Below are 21993 nucleotides of genomic sequence, written 5' to 3'. Positions count from 1 at the left end.
TGTTTGCAAACATTTGTTTAAAAACAATTCATAGATACTATTTTAAACAAATGTGCACTTTTTTGTATTTCGCCACGAATAGAAAACGTATGCAAACGCACAAACAAACATGCGAGCGTGAACGTGTCTACAGATTTTGTTTCACTAAAAGTAACGCCGTGTAGTCTCGACGAATGTTGTTTTGATTAAATCTCATAAATTTGTATGATACCGGCTGCCCAGACTACATTTAATTGATAATAATGTGTGCAGGTGAATACGTGCGTAGACTTCCAAATGTTTGTAACGTGCATTTGTTAAGCGATATTAGTTTACAAACAAAGTGGGTATTCTACAAAAAAATCATCAGCATCAGTCCCGTGCGGCTCCGTCTCGGGACGGAATGAGCACTTAAAATCACTTCTTTCAGACACGTTTAAAGCGTAATAGAAAGCGGCCGTGCATATCCACGGCTGTGCATATATGACGGGTGGTGGTGGGCACTTTAACGTAATACCGTCTGGTTATAATCAAAACAACTCTGTTCAGGTTCTCGATTTCATTAAATATATTAAATAAATATTTATATTGAAAAGGTGAAGTGTCACCGGCTCAAACCGCTGGTAAAAGACGCTCCTACGTTGGACAAGCCAAGCATTTGGAGCGGATAATTAGTCTAGACTTCATCGCGAGTCGCATGAGCGTTTCCACCCTGGCCGCGGCCTACGATCTTCTATCCTTATAACTACAATCTCATGCAAAGATTTTTCGCATGCAATTTTATTATATGTGTATTTATTAAAAAATCTGTGGCTTTGGTTAAACTGGTTTCTTCTTTATAAACGGAGTTCAAGAGCAAACCAGTATTACAGTGTGCTACGACGTTGACAGAGTGTAGTTGTGTCGATCATTCGTTCAAGTTGTAAACATGTTTCCTTTTGAATTCAATCTGTTTAGTTTTATGCTTTGGATAAGTATCTTATTTTGCGTCATCTACAAATATTTAACTGTTAATTTCGACTATTGGAAACAACGAGGCGTCCCGTATATAATACCGATAGCGTTGTTTGGTAATCTGAAAGATGTAATGTTAATGCGCCTAAGTACTGGTTCGTTCTATAAGAAAATGTACGAAACGTTTCCGGATGCAAAACTGATAGGCGTATTTAAATCCAGGTGGCCTGATATTTTAGTGAAAGATTTGGATTTAATAAAACATGTGCTAGTGAAGGACTTCCAATATTTTCAAGATCGATTTCCAAACATGTCAACTGAAATAGAACCGTTGTTTTATAATCTATTTCATACAGATAGAAATAAGTGGAAATCTTTAAGGCAAAAGTCAACACCTATTTTCACTTCCGGTAAACTAAAAAATATGTTTCATTTAATTATCGAAAAGGCTAATGAGTTCGAACAATACGTATCAACAAGTATTGTCAATACTGGAGAAGAAGAAATGCGTGAATTGATGGCGAAATTTACAACCGAGGTGATTGGATCATGTGCTTTTGGAGTAAAGATGAACTCTATGAAAGACGAAAATGCTCCATTTAGAAAAATGGGAAGAAAAGTTTTTCAAACATCCCTCGAAAGAACATTAAAAGTGTTTATTAAAATTTTATCACCAGAATTATATAATTTTCTAAAATTTAGACTACAGGACAAAGATATTGAGGATTTTTTTGTATCCACTGTAACGGATATGATTAAAGAAAGACAAAGTAGCGGCGTAAAAAGACATGACTTTATTGATTTATTATTGGAAGTAAAAGATAATTTAGGCAATCAAAAGCCAGCTGACGTAAAGGATAGATCTGAATTGACTGAAGCAGACTTTACAGATATTTTTATGACAGCCCAAGTATTTATCTTTTTCACAGCAGGCTTTGAAACGTCATCCACTCTAATGGCATTTATTTTGAATGAATTAGCTTTCCATCCAGAAATTCAAGAAAGAGTCATGGCTGAAATCAATGCAATGTTAGAAAAATACGATGGAAAATTGACATACGAAGGCATATTAGAAATGAAGTACTTAGAAATGGTGGTCTGTGAAACACAACGGAAATATCCAGCCTTAGGAATTTTAACAAGAGTTTGTAATTCGAAATACACTTTCCCAGGCACCGATGTGACTATTGATGAAGGGGTAACCGTATCAATTCCTCTATTGGCAATTCATTACGATCCAGAACTTTATCCTGAACCGAAAAAATTTATACCAGAACGCTTTTCACCGGAAAACAAAAGTACCAGGGATCCGATGGCGTTTATGCCTTTCGGAGAAGGTCCTCGAAACTGCATAGGTAAATACAGTACACAATTTATAATATTGCTATTTTATGAATGGTTAAAAAATGTGACAATAAATAGACAAAAAAATCTTTGATATTATGATAAGTATGTTATCATCATGTTCCCCACAAAGGGGGGGGCTAACAGGGCTCTAGCCTGGGGGCCCGGGCTCAGGAGGGGCCCGGGAAGGCGAGTCGACCAAATAAGTGAGATAAACACATATTACAAATTTGCTTTGATAGTAAAAAAAAAGTCACCTGCGGCCCGATTTTGCTTCAGTAATGATATTATTTTAAATTATGTGGTTGTACGATACAATTTATAATTGTGTATCGATACTCGACAACCCTATAATTCAAATGGATGTATTAAAATATAATAAAAAAAAAACACTAAATATATACATTAATTTTACCGCGTACACCATTTGGAAAACGATGCTGTAGAGCAGGGGTTCCCAAGTTTTTACTCTAGAGCACATTCTAAAATATCGGTAGAGTGGCGGGCACCACCTATTTTTAATCGACAAACTCCTTCCATAACTTCTCATTTTCCCATAATTTATTTTCTTATATTCATAATTTATTAATAAATAATAAACAAAGGTGTTTCAAAATAATAAAACTATTATTCAAATTGCATACACACAGAGAAATGTATTAACAAAACGTAAACAAAGTAAACCAAAAATACAAATACATGAAAACATTTTATAAAAAAATAGAATATCAATATGTCAATGTGATCTTTGGCATTGCATATCATTGGCCAGTGCCTCATAATTAGGAGAGTATGACGATAATCCTGTTAGCAAACAATCATAAAGATGCTCATCGGTGAGTCGAGATCTATATCTTGATTTTATTAAGTTCATGTTTGATAACAATGATTCGCATAAATATGTCGAACCGAAAAATGATTCAATTTTATATGCCGCTTTTTCCAAAAATGGGAACTTTTCTCTGTCCTAAGCATAGAGGTATTAAAATAAAAGAGGGGCAAGGAATCGGATTTCTCATACAGCTGAATGAAGCAGGCCAACAATAGCCGATAACTTACGAAAAATAGCGACGCGATAAAAAAAAATTCAGGGCATCACAGAGGATTTACTTTGGTCATTATAATGTACCCATATAATATAATGTTAACATTCAAATTTGGCCACAAATTGATTACCAGCCCGCCCCACCATACTTTTTTGCGATACTAGCCGGCTTCACCATACTTTCATATAACCTGCCGCCCCTAGGTCCTAAGCAATCGAGACGGTACGAGCACGTGACTACTGTCACGTGCTTCGGCGTACATCGGCTTAGTTCGTCGCGTTCGTTCACTTCGGGTTTTCTGCGTGTGTCAGGCTAGCGTGAAAATTCTGTATCTGTCGAATAGTGGCAGGCACATACGAATCGTTCCGCGGGCGCCATGGTGCCCGCGGGCACAGGGATGGGAACCCCTGCTGTAGAGTCGTCGCTATAGGATTTGTTTCCCGAATATCCATTTTTGTCGAAATCGACATTTTAATGCAGTTCAATTTCTTTTATCGAACTCTACCGAAATCATTTATAAAAAAAATATTTTTTTATCTAGGAACAGAGATATTTTTTTGAAAAACCCGAATACGCCATGTTAAGTTACAATTACTCCGTGTTGTTCTCCCGAATGTCCATCTATTCGTACCTGAATATCCAAGTTAATTTCGGTCGAAATAAATCTCTGGCTGAGTTTTTATTTCCCGAATATGACTTTTAGCCAACCAAACCGCGCTGACGCCGTGCATCTCGCTCCCACATTCACGCTGTCTAGCTCTAAAACAATCACGCCCACTTTCATATTTTTCGGCCGTCTGGAATCCTCTTTCAAATTTCGTCTTATTGATATTGTTTTTAAAGTTACTATTGTTTTAATAGTGAATTCATCTAATTTGAAGAGATCGTTTATAGCTGATACATCACCAGTTTGCCCTGAACTTATAGTAAAGTTATGGAAGTGAGTATTTTAACCTAAATAACTGCATTTTGTTTTGATAAATGACACAAAATCCCAACGGTTATATGAACTCTACAGTATGACCCGGCAACTACTATGACGTAAAAAATAATTATTATTTCAAATTATTATTAATCAAACATTGTTTGTCTTTATTTTACTTTTAATCTAGGTATTTCTATGAAAATAAAGGCGATGCTATGATTTATTTTTGAATGCGCCGATAGTTAATTTAATTTAATATGTATGTTAGTAACTATTTATTTGGTGAATATTATATACTTAGGATATTGGTACCTACCCAATATTATATTATACCAATGGTAATTAATTTATAGATGCTATTATTTTGTGTTGTCATTCCAATAGTAAATATATAATATTTCTTTGGTGGTTTGTAATAAGTTTAATTGTTAATTATAGAAATATATAGGTATAATAATATACAGATATATATACATAGTTTTTTTTTTTTTTTTGAAAAAGTATTAATATAAAATTGTTAGCAAGTACGAGTAAGTACCATCATAAAATATTGGAGAAATCCGTGACGTCGGTTAGTAATTGAAGTAATAGATACCTACTTTTATTTAATAAACAAAAACCGATCGCCAATAGTCGCTTGATTTTGAAGAATACTGATGAGCAGGTATTAACAGGCCAATAGTTAAAGTTTGTCGTCATAAGTATGTCACCTCGTAGCATAGTGGATAATTCGTGGACTTGGTCGTAAACCCAGGAGATGCAGGGACGATTCCTGCCGGGTGTCTTACTTTTTTCAAAAAGATTTTTTCTATTGGTTTTAATATATTTTCTCAGAAGTGATTTTCAAAATTATGTATGTTCAATAATTAGAATGGTACATTCTTAAATCTTGTGAATTATTCGTTGAATAAAAAAAAAAGATTATTAAAAACTATTTTATTACTTATTACGAAAAAAACCGCAAAAAGGGAATGCCGCATGTTATTATTACCTACGAACTTGGGTTATTACGATCATTAGGTATTTAAATAGTAAAAGTAATCATTACCAATTATCGTGTAAATAAATATAACATTTGAGGTGCGTACTTTTTAACCACTCAGTAATCCGTGGGCCGTGCAGCAATACACTACGGTCTTAAGTCCCGAACGTCCATGTTTTATCCCGAATATCCATTATTCTGAGAGAGCGCTAAAAATTTCCCGAATATCCACAACGAGTACTTGTAAATAAAACGCATTTTCTGTGCATTTACTGATTTATATCAGTATATTATTCTTGGAATCTATTCTTATATAATGTTGCAATCATACAGTGTAGAAAGAATGATTGATACATCTACTGATATTTCAATATACGACAATGAAATTTGTTTTTCGTCTCCTGAAAAATTGACATTTGGTCTATTCGGGAAACAAATCCTATAGCGACGGAGTGTCACACTGCCTTTATCTTTGGCGATAAGTAGGTGGGCCCGCCAAACATCCTAGCCTGGGGGCCCGCTTCAGGATGTGGGGGCCATGGTTATCATCATAGTACATCAGAATTTTTGATAGCTATGTTCATATGTTTTATGTGTGAGACGTATGTCTAGACTCTAGATTTAAATGATATGTGCTAACTTTACAAAACGTGTCAGTTGTCATAGCAATTAACATAGCATGGGTATATTTTGAGTATTATCAAGCAACATCCGCGCTATGCTAACCAACAACATTATGAACACAACATGATCGACCGGACTACGACGTATTGTCTGAAGTCAAGATATTTTACATTTCTAAAATGGTTATTTTCTTTAAATAATTAATTAAACAATATTATTAATGTATGTCAAATGGCCGAATGGCTTACGCTTCGGCTTATAATGTCATGGGTCTCGAATTCGAATCGCGGGTCTGGAAAATTCATATGTATTTCAATATTTGTTTGGATCTAATAGATTTACGAAGTAGCTAACATCCATTTCACGTAAAAACATTAGAAAATATTAAAATTAATAAAAAATCTAACATTAAAAAAAAAATACTACTTCCACTGTTTGCAAGCCTATATGGTTCTATCAGGACTGAACATGGTGATGTAATGTAATCATTAATTTACTAGAAAAATATCAGATGGCAGTCCACCTGTCAACATTCTTGTCGATGCGCTCAATACGTTCAATGTGTCCAATGTGCTGACAGAGAAAGAGTATGTATGTGTGTGCATACCTTTGGCAGACGAAGAGAGAAACTGTGTGTCTTCATGTGTGTATGTAATGTGCTGATTTGCACTGCGTTACAGATAGATAAATCAAGATACATAATATGTATTATAATATTTTATTATAGTGTGATTAGGTTAGACTAATTTTAATTACTAATTGTTTAAATGATATATTAATATAAAAAAATACAAAAATAACTAAGTATGTTTTATTTTATTCTAGGTATAAGATTCGGCAAAATACAAAGCTTGGTTGGGTTAATAACTTTCTTGAGAAAGTTTAAGGTAGAACCCACTAAACGGTCAGAAAAACAAGTCAAAATTGATCCAAAATCATTTGTTACAGCAAGCGAACATGGTGTGTGGCTAAATATAAGTCAAAGAAATTTATAAACAATATTGTACAATTTTCCATTTAATTGTGTTGTGAAATACTGGTTTTTAATTATTTGTAAATAAATTTGCAAAAAACAGTTTTATTGCCATATACTTATTTGATACCTATATTATGAGATTGTATGCTACTTTTATATTTAAATAAACCATACTATTAAGTTTATATCATTACAAAATGTATAGTTTTTAAATTATCCAAATCGTTATTACATAATAATATCCGGAACATAGATTATTAGTAGATCATCACATAAATAATGCAGTATGTTATGAGTATTTTAAATGGTCCAAAAATATATATTGTCCATTATTTATTGAAGATATCTAGTCATTTTTTTCCTTCGATTTTCAATTGTTTGACGATAGAATTCTCTCGATTTTGAACTGAAAAATAAATTAATCTTCATTAGGATCTCATTTATTTTACTAGACCAATTCTAATTAATATGGTTTGTAGACTGCAGAACACTTACCAAAAACTAAGGCCATTTAAATGGAAAGTCATGGTAATCCGCATTATCATTCAGCAGCCTACAAAACCATATTAAAGGAAAACTATTTAGTACAGAAGATTAAAAATGCAAAGAAAAGGTTGGGAGATATCGTAAATATCAACGGAAAATACTAAATTTTTTTTATTGTGAAGACCTCTTTGACTTATAATTCTTATACCTCCCTACATACTCTCAATATTCTCCGCCATAATATTTCTTTGTTCCATATAACATCAGCACTAACGTCAAACTGAAACTTGCTTTCCTGATTTTTATCGAGACACCACAGAATATCATCTGGAAGAAAATTCAACATCTTTGACATGTCTTTAAACTATTTCAATTATTCTTAAAATATGGCATTATTTATGAGATAACCTAAAACTAATAATGTGTAGGTATATTATGCAGGTATTTATGTTATTAAACATTGTCTTAGGTATTCAATAAAATTGTACCTAATAAAAACATTTAAAATGTATAGCACTCTTAAACGTGACACTTCAACACTCTTATGAAAAATATTTTTTAAATTTATTAACATTATATTCATCACCATTATTTATATATTATATAATCCATAAATTATACTTAAAATAATGTCAGTGAATCAATAATATAAAATGAGTTTAAAATCATAGTGAAAATTAAATTTAAAAAACCAGGTATTATATTGTTTGTGTTACCCCCTTCACAGCATGCCTTAATTCAAAAGTCACCGCACGCCACCAATTTATTATTGTTTAACAAATTATTTTAAAATAATTGCATATTATTAAATGATATTTCTGTCGAATACATATTATTATTTACCTAGTTATTTCAAGGATACCGTTTATACAACGCTAATTATTAATTAGTAATGATATTAATTTATAATAAAATGTATTTAATAGGTAACTAAATGGTTTGCTTTTATCGAAATAATGTCCTTCTTTAATATATTATTATTTATGTAGATATTAATGTTAAAGTGATTATTTTTAATATCAATTTGTTAATTATTTACTCTAAATAACTAAGTATATTATAAAACTTAAGTGATAAAAATACAATTAAAAAAATTAAATTTAACTTATAAAATATAAGAAATAATTAAATTATAATATATTGTTAAATCAAATTGTTTTTATTCAATACTCAAGATTTGAGAGTGTAGTATTTATTCATTATGGAACAATCATAATTAGGGACACCTAAAGCAGTGCTCCGCAACCTTTTCCAACCCATGGCACACCAAAGGTCTTCCCAGAAATCCGCGGCACACCACACGTTAAACAATGTATACACCAAAACATGGACTCCATATCCTGAAGGGGGACCGCAACCCAAGATCTTTGGCGGGCCCCTCTACCTATCGCTAAGGTTAAAGACAGTGTGATACTCTAAAATAGCGTTTTTCAAATAGTGTACAAGATAAAATTAATGGTATTGATTTTATGTTTAGCGATTTTTTGTATGGTTATATTCTATTAATATAATTATGGTTAGTTGTCGGGTTAGGAATAATTATTTGTCGAGTATTGATACAATAATAATAAATTGTGTCCTACAATCACATGTTTTAAAATATTAATCTTACTAGGGTAGTAACTGTAGAACTGCGATAGGTTTGTCGGAAATCCGAGGATATTTTTTATTAACCTAAATCCAGAAAATAGCCAATGGAACATCGGCGAACTTCAGTTTTAGCGTCCCGTCGTTTATCAATTCAACAAATTCCTCTCAAATTTGTAGGAAAAGCGCTTCTATAGAATTTTCGGCATTGGTTGCAAAAGGGTTTCGTATCCTGTCGCATTTATTGTATGAAAGTACTGATGAAATTTCTTTTGCAGCAAAGTTAAATGTTTTTGAGACGGATCCAAAATTAATTGCTTGTTTTCAATGGTGGTTTGGTAGTTCCTTTGGAACATTTGTAGAGATCCTTGTCTTAACTCCTTCTGCCAAAGTTCCATTTTATTTTTGACTTCTAATTTATCAGAGCACGTCAATATATTTTCATTCTGACCTTGCATTGTTTTATTAAGTTCATGCAGGTGCTCAAATATATTACCAGCCATGTAAGAATGGCTATTGCACCGCGGCACACCTAGCATCGTCTCACGGCACACCAGTGTGCCACGGCACACCGGTTGCGGAGCACTGACCTAAAGAAACATACATATTACAATGAATATTTTTACATAACGAAAATTAACATCTCCGACGCAGTGTTGGTAAATTTCAGCGTGCTTTGTGTTAAACAGTTTTCTAAATTGGTAAAACACGTTGGTGGAAATCTGATGAATTCCGTATCTTGTTTATTACTTATAAAGAAGTTGTATAAAAATATTTGACATGACATAAAGTATGTAGTATAAATATATTTATATATAAATATATTTAAACATAAATATATAATATGTGTGTCTCTGACGCCTTCCAAATAATGTACTTACCATAAAACGATATTAGATTTGCTCATAACTTCACATTCTGTACAAATCAGTGTTAAATAATCCAAGGACGGAATCCGTATGTGGTTTTATACCATGTGCCAATTTCTGTTAATGGAAATATATATTTTTTTATTAAGTATATAAGCGTCAGCCTGTATCCGTTTTACATCAATGTATATAACATCATTGGTTTATATACCATATACCTAGTAAAAATAATATTCCTATGAACATAAATCGTAGGTCACAGGGAATGGGACGATTTGGCACCGCGAACTGGCCTTAGCTTGCTTAACTGGATTTAGGCTTTCGGGATTTCGGCCTTCGAGATTTCGTCCGGCACCCAGTACCTAAGTAGTTTATCAATCAAACTACTAAAACATTTATACTTAGCAGATAACTTACTTATTATTTTGTTTGTAATTTCATACTATCTTAAAATACGCATTTATGCATAATAATATACATGTTTAAGCTTTATTATAATATTAAGTCGATAAAACGCTGAAATATAATGTAATTTTCATTCTAACATCTAACATTATTTTTAATATTTGTTGTAAATATAAATAAGTACCCATGTATAGACAATAAATTAATTGATTATGCACATCTTTAAGTTTTAGCGAGGGAGGAATTATTTTCTTTTAATAAACATCATAAGGCATAATAATTTTTCTCAATCTATATTAAAAATGTGTCAAGCGCGAAATGTATAAGGTACGACTACTGAGAAGATAGAAGCATATTAAACTGACTTGCTTATTTACTCCAACAAATCGTAACGTACGTCTATTCCTTTGCGCATTTAATTCAACTGTGCGGCGTCCAATCTCCCGGAGGCCAGTTGGGTCGGCGTCTAATTGGGTTGGCGTCCAATTGGGCCGGCGTCCGATTGTACCGGCGGCCAATTACCGGAGGCCAATCGGCGGAGGCCAGTTCGCGGTGCCAAATCGTCCTAGACCCTAGGTCACACGATTCAAAATCACACGTGATTTTAGTCAATAGATGGCATCTAGATTTGACAAAACACTGTAAATAAAAAACAAAATCCTATTTTTATATAAATACTCTCAACTGAATCAGTTAAGTTGAGTTTCTGTGCAGTATTTGTTATAATTTTTGTAAATAATGTTATGTTATTGGGTATTTAATTGCCCATATAAGAGTGTTATGAAAAATAAAATAATTTATTATTATTTAAATATGTTTATCTTTAATGTTATCTTTAATGTTAGAAATATAATTATACCATATTTTTTTCTCCTTAATAACTTTGATTATCAAAAATACTAAGTTTTGCTTAATCAAACCTTTATTACAATACTAGACATTCTTATAACACGGCTGGCAATACTAGTGGTAATGCTGCACAAAATTAATAATTATTTTTATGTTAAAACATCAGAAGCATTTTTTTCGTAGAGGAATTATTAAGAAAAAACATATTGTCTAAGATACCAACAATTAAAAAATCGATCAAATTAAATTGTGTCAATTTCATGAAAGGTCAAGTTCAATTTGAAAACATACATTAAACGATCTCTGACCCCAATTATTTGAACAAATTAATGTAATAAGTAGTTTTCCTAATACGCTATTCAGTGAACTCAAAATAAATGGTGTTTATTCTTGATATAACGGCACCATCGTTCAGTCGGTTAGGTACTCCATTCACTTGTACCATAGATACACGTGAATGTATTGTATTTTTGTTGTAATAAAACACTCAGGACCAGTTTCAACAAAGAATTTCGTTAAAATATTATACTTAGGTATCTATTATATTCTTTTTTTAAATGTATTAATTGAAAATGTTCTGCTAACCGAATGAAACCGATCAGGAACATTATCTTATAAGTACCAAATCGAGGGCTTAATGTCAAACAACACTATCTACAAAAGTGCAACTTTACAGAAGAGCCAAAAAACTTTTTTTTAGTTTCTTGTAACTCAACAAAGGAGAAGTTTATTGAAAACTTAATGTTTAACCTAATAATTTATTATATATTTATCTTGATTATGGTGATCTTTAAATTTACAGGTAGGTATGGTTTTAAAAAATATATGAAAACAAGGGTAATTTCATGTAGTTAACGTTAAACTTTACTGACGATTTAAGAAGAAACTAGAAAAGATTGACATAAAGTTGATTGACTAGCATGTAGCCGAGAATGTAAAATGACGTTATCTAAAAACGTTATCAAAGTCTGATTTTAGGCACACAAAATATAATTTTACATTAATAAAAACTTAAGCAAGAACTGCACAGCTCGAATTTTAAAGTATCGCTCGATAGCAGATAAAATAAAATGGCGGTCAAAATTAATTCAGCTTTTCTATGATGATTATTATCGTAAATGTGAGTATTCATAATATAAAACAAAAATAAATTAGTTTAAAATAGAGCTCCAGTGCCATTTCACAAATTTGATTTACAGTAGTCTAATCAAATTTACTCTCTATATAATATATAGGGGTGGATTTAGATTTTAGAACATACTATATTTTTCAAATTTAAAAAAAATGATTATTGAACATGTTTATGCATAAATTATATTTACAATACCCATAAGTACCTATTTAACTACCGTATAATAAAACCAGTAATTATTACTTTTAAATTAATGATTGGTCTCACACGACGTAGGTTTACATTCTTTAAATTACCTAATTTATAGAAAACATATACACATTTTTTAACATAGCTGCTAGGGATTATAACGATACATTAAAAAACTGGATACTCGTTACTATGATTCAATTAGATGCCAATAATTATTCCGTTATTTCTAATTTAAAATCCGCTACTGTACAAACCTATTATCTTCTATCTTAATACCTACAATCTCATGCAAAGATTTTGCAATTTGCATGCAATTTTAATGTTTTTGTGTATATAAAAAATACTGTGGGTTAGGTTAAACTAGTTTCTTCTTTATAAATGGACTTCAAATTTAATAAAACATGTGCTAGTGAAGGATTTCCAATATTTTCAAGATCGTTTTTCAGACTTATCAACAGAAATAGAACCGTTGAATTATAATATATTTCATTCTGACAGATATACGTGGAAATCTTTAAGGCAAAAGTCAACACCTATTTTCACTTCCGGTAAACTAAAAAATATGTTTCATTTAATTATTGAAAAGGCTAATGAGTTCGAACAATATGTATCAACAAGTATTTTCAATACTGGAGAAGAAGAAATGCGTGAATTAATGGCGAAATTTACAACCGAGGTGATTGGATCATGTGCTTTTAGAGTAAAGATGAACTCTATGAAAGATGAAAATGCTCCATTTAGAAAAATGGGAAGAAAAGTTTTTCAAACGTCCGTCGAAAGATCATTAAAAGTGTTTATAAAAGTTATATCACCAGAATTATCTAATTTTCTAAAATTTAGACTACAGGACAAAGATATTGAGGATTTTTTTGTATGTACTGTAACGGGTATGATTAAAGAAAGACAAAGTAGCGGCGTAAAAAGACATGATTTTATTGATTTATTATTGGAAGTAAAAAATAATTTGGGCAATCAAAAGCCAACTGACGTAAAAGATAGATCTGAATTGACTGAAGCAGACTTTACAGATATTTTTATGACAGCCCAAGTATTTGTCTTTTTCACAGCAGGTTTTGAAACTTCTTCCACTCTAATGGCATTTATTTTGAATGAATTAGCTTTTCATCCAGAAATTCAAGAAAAAGTCATCACTGAAATAAATGCAATGTTAGCAAAATACGATGGAAAATTGACATACAAAGGTATATTGGAAATGATGTACCTAGAAATGGTGGTTTGTGAAACACTCCGAAAATATCCAGCCTTGGCAATTTTAACAAGAGTTTGTAATTCGAAATACACTTTCCCAGGCACCGATGTGACTATCGACGAAGGGGTGAGCGTATCAATTCCTCTATTGGCAATTCATTACGATCCAGAACTTTATCCTGAACCGAAAAAATTTATACCAGAACGCTTTTCACAGGAAAACAAAAGCACCAGAGAACCGATGGCGTTTATGCCTTTTGGAGAAGGTCCTCGAAACTGCATAGGTATATATTTTATATAATTTAAATAATTCTACTTACTTGTAAAGTGTAACTATCAACAGACTGAAATAAATTATTGGTATTACATAACATATTTCTGAAATCTTCTTTGCTATTATGGTATTTTTTTTTCTTCGGTTCTTACAGCAATTTTGAAAAAATATAATTGTAATTCTAGACCAAAGTTTCTTAACCGCGTGCCCAAGGGCGCATGTGCGCCCGCGGAGCCATTTTCATGCACCCCGGCAACGTATTAAATAACGAAAAAAAAAAAATTATTTTATCCGTGCAAATAAAAATCTTTAAAAATTACGTGACATAAATTAATATGCCTTCACAAAAGAAACTTTTGAAAAAAGGAGCTTATAAAATTCAATCCTGTTTTGGTTCCACATATTTGTGCAAATCTTTATTTTCAACCATGAACACAATACAATGAAAAACCAGATCTCGAGTTACTAAATAATACTAACCTTAATAATTGTTTACAATTTGGATTATCATCTTACTCTTCTGACTTTGAAAGGTTAGTAAGTAAGTGACAAAGATTGCACTAATAGCCTGTGTCATTTTGAATATTTTTTTACTATTTATTGTATTTAATCTCTCTTATTTTCTATATGTAACTGTATGGGTGTTTTATGCTTCTTTTGAAAATGCCCTCACAGGCGTTTAAATGTAAATAAAGGTATAATCTACGGATATAATAAATGTAATACTTAAATCTTGTTTTTTTGAAAGCCGATGTGCGCCCACCACTACTATCCCAAATCTCAAATGCGCCCGCTACCGCAAAAAGGTTAAGAACCCCTGTTCTAGACGATGCGTCTAATTTTTTAAAACTTTTTGGTTTTATATACTATTTTATATGTTTTGTGTATATTATGATCCGATAACTTTTAAGACGACAAACTATGCCGAACTTCAATGTATCTTCTGGAGCCAATTAAAAAATATTTGTAAGGACCCTAGATGCAATATTGAAATATTATGTATTTAATATATTTCAATTTAGTTTATTGATGACATTATTATTTTTGTATATATTATTTTGCATTACAATATTTATTTATTTTGGCTAGGCTAATTTGATTCGAAATTGGATTGATTTATTATAATTGTGTATTAAACTATGTAGCTAATTATGTTTATTTTATTATAGGTCTAAGATTTGGGAAAATACAAAGCATGGTTGGGTTAATAACATTTTTGAGAAAGTTTAAAGTGGAACCTACAAAACGGTCAGAAAAACAAGCCAAAATCGATCCAAAATCATTTGTTACAGCAAGCGAACATGGTGTGTAGCTAAATATACGTCCGAGAAATTCATAAACAATATTTTTAATAATTCCATTCAATTGTGTTGTAAAATAACCGGTTTTGATTATATGTAGGTACCTACATTGAACGTGCATAACAAAGGTCTCGGCAAAAAAAATCCTACGAATTTGTAAATCGTCAAGGTTATGTAATTTTATTTATAAACCATATTGAATATAATATGCTATAAATATGGTCATTTCTAATTATACCACACCAACAAAACATGCATAAGTATGTTCTTCAAAACACTTACGGTTTAATGATATTTTTAAATATACCATTATAATATATAAATTATATTTATTTAATAATAAAATAATTAAATTGTATTTAAAATAATATTGTAGGTACTACCCAAATAATTTTGTTATTATTTTATGCAGATTATCATGTAAATGTGTATACTATTAAAAATGACGTTTAAGACCTTTTTGACATTAAAAATAGATTTACGCTATTTTGACTAAATAAAGGTCAATAATAAAAATAAATCAATCTTATTATATTTGAAAATTCAATAATATTTCAATGATTCCTTAAAATCTATCATTTTATGTATGTGTAGGTACATAGTTGTTTTAAATTAAAATTTATTTATTATAATAAATTTGAAATACATTTTAATTTTTTTTTATATACTTTTAATTAAAATACAGTATACAGTAAATAAAATACAGTAAATAAAATACAGTAAATACAGTATAAATATAAAAAATCAAAACTTCCAAGTTGGAATGTTTTTATAGAAAAGTAGTTTTCATTAAATAGTTTATATGAGTATGTTATCATTTTTTTTAAATTATTATGCATTTAATTTAGAGTAGTGTTTCTAAACATTTTTACACATGGGGACCACTTAAAATAGGAGAAATTTTTTGCGGACCGCTAACGCAAAACTACAAAATATTATTTATATAGTACGATCTGAATTTTACGGTGTTTCTCGGATGGATAAAAAGGTAGGTAGGTAATAATTGAAAAATATATTCGTGAAGTTTCAAATTTAAAACAAAAAATGTAATTGTATTGCAGTTTTATTGTGGTTTTTATGGTAGTCGAAAATGAGAACATTAATTTTATGGCTTTGCAACTAAGAGATGGATATTCCTCCTCCAGAGACATCCAAAACTGAGCCAATGTTTTTATTTTATGTCTGGACACTAGAGGGGCGTAAGAAGACAATAATTTATGTTTTTTCGGTTTACTAGGTATTAGGTGTTCATGAATTTATGTTTTCTATAGATTATTAATCCATAGGTTGCCTTTACGAGGATCTTCATTATCGGGGTAATAGTGATTAAATCTTTGAATTAAATTCTTTAAATTTTGAACAACTTAAAATTAATATTGCAATACAATAAGTGTAAGTGAAATGTCTGATCACGGTTGATTTCCTCACGTAAAACCATGAATATATTTTAAGAACAAAAACCAGTTTTTTGAAGATTTTATTATAATTTATAGCATAGGCATTTGGACGCCAAAAATTCGCAGACCACCTAAAAATTTCTGTAGACCATCAGTGGTCCGCGTACCATCGGTTAAGAAACACTGGTTTAGAGAATTATACAAAATTTCATAAATAAATATTAAGGATGGAAATGGAATAATAAAGTACTTATGTAGCTATTTTTATTCTAGTTATCTCTATGAAGATTTATTATGATAGTAAAGTAAGTGTATGTATATTGTCACAGATTTAATCGTAGCAAAAATGTGTTATTAATTTTGTTTGAATACACAGATAGCTACGCATTGCGACAATTACTGAAATGATAGAACTACATAAAATAAATGCGTTAATTGTAGACATTTAAAAGTTGTATTCGAGCATAAAATGAAAATACCACTGCAATCATCTCATAAGTAAAATCACACCATTACAGTTGGCTTTATAATTTTCGTGGGCGTAAAGACGGATGTAACGTAGAGAGATATGAACTATTACTACATACTTACACGAGCAATAATATTATATAGTCATACTATCTTATACTAGGGTTTGCAATCCAGTTAGCATTTATCCCAGAAATCTGGGATCGCACGCGGATTTTTGATCCAGAAATTTCCAATTCTAAATAACCATAAGATTCATTAAAAATTACTGATTTTTGTAAACTAAAGTAGTAAGTATAAAAATATCCAGAACATGGTTACTTGAAAATTGTACATAAAACATTTCACCGTGGCACAGTTCGCCGTGAGCTATCGGAAAGAGATCACCTAATTTTATTTGATTCAATATGAACATTAATTCAATTTTCATAGCTGATTTTGGCAAAATTCATGAATTCAAGAATGAAAACTAATCCAACCTAATCTAATCTAACCTAACAAATAATCCAGTATATCGGCTATTTTCCACATCTGTTTGCTGCTGGCTTCTTGTAAAGTGTAAACCGACAAGAACCGTGTTTTATTTAGACAGACATGATTTTTATATCAGTACTATACGACCCAAAGAGGTTGGACTGTCATTAATATACGGCCATATATTTCCATTAAACATTTCTCGGTGAAGTGTGATACGGCGAACTGCATACGTATGAGTTTCTGAACACGACGGAACATATGATTTAACCCTCAATGGTCTGCGACTGCATCAACCACCGCCTTAGCTAATGTAAAATCCAGTCGGCACGGTATGCCTGCGCGGGGTGTAGAAGGATAATACATATATAAAAAACGCAACCACATACGGCATTAATGGGCATGCAGGCTTATACACTTTTTTGATTATCTATGGGGTTTTTTCATTTTTACTATTTTACAAGTTATATTATGATGAATGTTTAAATTATCATAAATAGGCTATGCATTAGTCCTTACATCCTATGAATAGTCATTGTGTGTTTTTTGTAAATGAAAAACATATTGAGTAGATAATAATAATATAAACGTTTACCTGCTATATCGGTGATGAGCAACTTTTCTTTTCATGAAGGCCAAATCAAACACTGAAAACTTGTATCCTAATCGATTACAATGTTACATAATAAATTAAAAAGTAATTATCTAGTCAGCATTTAAAAAAAATATTGTTATGTTGCAGATTATGATTCTATCACTGTGCTAAATCATAATAAAAACAAAACGTGAAATTTGGTTGATTACATTTTCATTAACAATCATAATATTGATATTATTAATATCTGAAATATGTTCTTTTTATTTCATAATTATGATGTTATTGTTAGTATCAGTCCCGGTATCAAAAATACTCAACGCGAGAAAGAAAATTATCTCCGCGATTTTGTAATCCCACTACTAACATACGAAGCGTCGTCATTCATAATAAATTTAACAATAAAACAAGCAATCTTATAGGTACAGTTTCTGTAGAATTTAAATTCAAGGTCGACAGTCTTTAAGCAATTATTACAAATTATTTATATACTTATCGTTACAGCCAAGCATTACAATATTAAATTTAGATAATAATTATGTTTGTCTTCCGATTGAATGGCTGTAGTAATTTTATTAATATCAAATAATATGGATTTTTTTGTATCGCCAATGCCTGTCATAATATGCGTGTATAGTCAAAGTAGTCATGTTGTATCTTTTAATATTTTTTTTATTTATTTCCCTATACCTAATCAATTATCTTATAGGTAGATTTATATTTGATCAAAACATAGAAACCTGGCTGTAATTATCAATTTTCGCTTTTTTTTCCATTGGTGACATCAGAAATAGAGATGGTATAAAAATAAATATACCTAGCATCTCGCTGGATATAATACAATTGTTAAACATTGACCTAAGATAGGAAGACAATAATATTTGTTGTTTCAGGCGCAAATTGCTGACAATTATAAAAAATGTTGAAAAGGAAAAATACTGTTTGTACAATAATTCAGAAATGGGTATTAATTACCTATATGTAGTTGTTGAGTAGCTGTGTTAGATTGGGAGACTGTGTCAGATAGGTCATGTGCATCGTATGAATTAATACGCATCAAAAAGAGTAATCGTCGATCAATCCAATATCATGCAGAAGGAGGTAAGACAACAATTTGCTGGCAAATTGGAGATTAGAGTTAGAGACCAAATCCAATAGCAGCCACGTTTAGTAAGCACTAGTGGAAAAAATAATTGTTGGAAGAAATCAGGGTGCACACCCAATAACAATGACGAAGAAGTTTATTTTCTGAAACGTTATGGATTTTTTCTCTAGAAAATAATTAGACTATAATATTTTTTGCATTTATTTTCACGTAATGTTTCTAGCGTTAGGTATTAAGTTTTCAGAATCGTGAAAGTAAGTAATATTACCCACTTTATTTATTACGTAATCACTCACTTAAAACTTCACAGACAGGCAACGTGGTTTACTGTAATCTCAAAACAAGCATTATAAAAAACAATATTCACTGAACATTATTCAAGTTGAAATTTGTCACTCTTTTTTTCGCTTGTGGATGTCTGGTCAAAAAAAAGAAGTTATTCTTATCAAAAATATGTATTAAACAAAAAGATTTGATAACTACGCTATGTACTTACCCAGTGTACTCCTACTAGGCCAGGGATGGTGAACCTTTTTACGAACGCGTGCCAAAATTTCCCAAGTAATATTTTTCGACTGTCTAACTTATGTTTGGCACAGCAGTTTTTTTTATGTCGAAAAATTTTTTTTTTTGTTTTATAAAAAAATAGTTCTTAAGAGTTCTATTAAAAAGGTATAAAAATTACAATTAAGTTATTGATATTCTGTCTTTCATCGTATTTCTAGCCGAAGGCATATTTTTCATCCCTTGAATATTTTTTTTTCCTTTTTTTTCAAATCACTCAAAGAGATCGTGGAAGCATTTAAACCACTCTTTAATATTATATTACTACTAGTACTTACTTACTCTTTAATATTATATTCTCCATCACTGAGCAGTTTTCCATTTTTAGAGATTATGTTTGAGGTTAAATAACGAGCAGTTATTATATTTGGGTGACTGTCAATATTTAATTTCATAAGGTTTGTTGATTGTATATTTTTATTTTTAATTCTCTGATGGTAAGAAATGACCTATGCAATCGTATATTTACGTTAAACGTAATGATTATTCTTTAAAATGATTTGCCTGCAATTCTTTATACAATGCGATTTGTCATCATATTTTATGGGATGTATTTCGTCGTTTCTGTTTCCGCATCGATTAATACCTAAATATAATATGAAAAACTGAAGAAAATTCGCATGACTATGTCGTCATTATTTTTTTAATATTATATGTAAGTATATATTTTATATGTACTTACTTAAGTATATATTTATTTGTAAAACTTTTTTATATAAAAAAAAACATTTTTTAAATATATTTGAAATGCTTAGTAATATTTCTTTTCTCTTCAAAATAAAACATTCGCGTGTCATACAAAATCATTTCGCGTGCCACTGGTGGCACGCGTGCCATAGGTTCGCCATCCCTGTACTACGCAAAGATTATCTGTTGGAGGGAAATAAAAAAATGTGTAATGGATAAGAATAAGGCACACTCATACTTATTACTTACGGGACGGGACGTACGTAGATAATATATTTAAAAAGGTTACGTATTAGTGTTCTTAATCTAACTATATGGACTACTACGAAGTAAAGATTGTATTAACAGATCTTTTTACAAGGTTTAGTTGTTAGCCATTTGCCTAAATCATTGAATTCTTGCACTGGATCAAATTATTATTCGTATACAAATAATTATGGTATATTATATTGATATCGCCACGTTTATACGTGTATAGAGGACCCCTTAAGGGCAAAGTACGAGCAAAGATATGGATGCCACATTCATGTTTCTTATAGTCCGCCAAGCCAAAGTCCTTCTATCGCCGTTCTATGCATAAGATGCTTTTTATTAATTAACTATAAATATACAAATTGCTAGATAGGGAGATAAAGGTTGGTCCTGCGGGATTGGTATGATCGAGACTCAAAGGAAATAACTTTAGTTTTAAATCGTATTTCTATTAAGACACCTAGTGTTGTTTCTTTTCGGCTCAATCCCTCCGAAATCGCTGTAACTTTCATCTACCTGGCAAAAAGGTGACTTGCACGACCCTTTAGGTAAAACTCAAGTAAAGGCCCAAGCGTTCTGCCGCAGGCGAGAACGACAAAGAGGGATGAGCGTCCAGGGGTAGATCGAGAGGGACAGCAATAAGGCTGGAACGGGGACATAACCAATCTGGCGGGCAGTAAGCCCGAGTCTCCGATACGCGACGGACTTCGTGCCCGTTGATTCTTAAATTTTAATTGACACAGCCTACGGCGCCCATCATTAATAAATTTAGGGCTGTTGAAAAATTATAAACCGTGTAAAACTTAATATTGTGTATCTGTGTGTTGTGTACGTACCTTTTTTGTGCACTATAAGTTAAAAATAAAACTTTGTGCTACGAACAACGTGAGTTTGATTGTGAAGATCCACCATAATCAACTGTCAAGGCCTAACCTTACACTGAACGTGCTCTACCCAAACACAAAACCCAGCTTCAATTGACCATCCTTAACAATTTAAATCACTGAGCTAGTTGAAGGGTGGAAGCTGGTCGTGTGACTCACACGAATCGACCGACAGCACGCTAACCAGGGCGTCATTGACGCCCGGTCGACCGGAGAGTTGAGCGCGGAGGTCGGATCGGGCTGTTCGGCCCCGACTCCCCTCCCTACCCGGACTTCCGGGGTGTCAATATAATATTAAACATAATATGCTTATCGAATTGGTGTTTTGTATTGGAATATTGTATTTTTGTTGAAATAAAACACTATGCATGGTACAATTCCAAAACAATTATATAAAAAAATCAGGACCAGTTTCAACAAAGAATTTCGTTAA

The 21993-nt window shown here is 31.4% G+C and overlaps 1 protein-coding gene and 1 pseudogene across 1 annotated transcript; both read left to right on the top strand.

Annotated features, from left to right (window-relative positions):
* Window positions 1–844: 844 nt before the first annotated feature.
* Window positions 845–11076, top strand: LOC147078423 (cytochrome P450 6B5-like). Its single transcript, XM_085959365.1, has 3 exons — window positions 845–2288; window positions 6680–10027; window positions 10754–11076. The coding sequence occupies exons 1-2, from the start codon at window positions 908–910 to the stop codon at window positions 6847–6849; spliced, it is 1551 nt and encodes a 516-aa protein (XP_085815491.1). The 5' UTR covers window positions 845–907; the 3' UTR covers window positions 6850–10027; window positions 10754–11076.
* Window positions 11077–12567: 1491 nt separating this feature from the next.
* On the top strand, window positions 12568–14522 carry LOC147078422 (cytochrome P450 6k1 pseudogene; annotated as a pseudogene).
* The last annotated feature ends 7471 nt before the right edge of the window (window positions 14523–21993 follow it).

The sequence above is a fragment of the Rhyacophila brunnea genome, unplaced genomic scaffold (assembly GCF_057557595.1).
Source record: "Rhyacophila brunnea isolate RB1 unplaced genomic scaffold, BYU_Rbru_1.0 scaffold_11, whole genome shotgun sequence".
In the NCBI taxonomy this organism is placed as follows: domain Eukaryota; kingdom Metazoa; phylum Arthropoda; class Insecta; order Trichoptera; family Rhyacophilidae; genus Rhyacophila; species Rhyacophila brunnea.
Note: the sequence above shows the minus strand (reverse complement) of the source record. Positions and strands in the feature narration are given on the sequence as shown.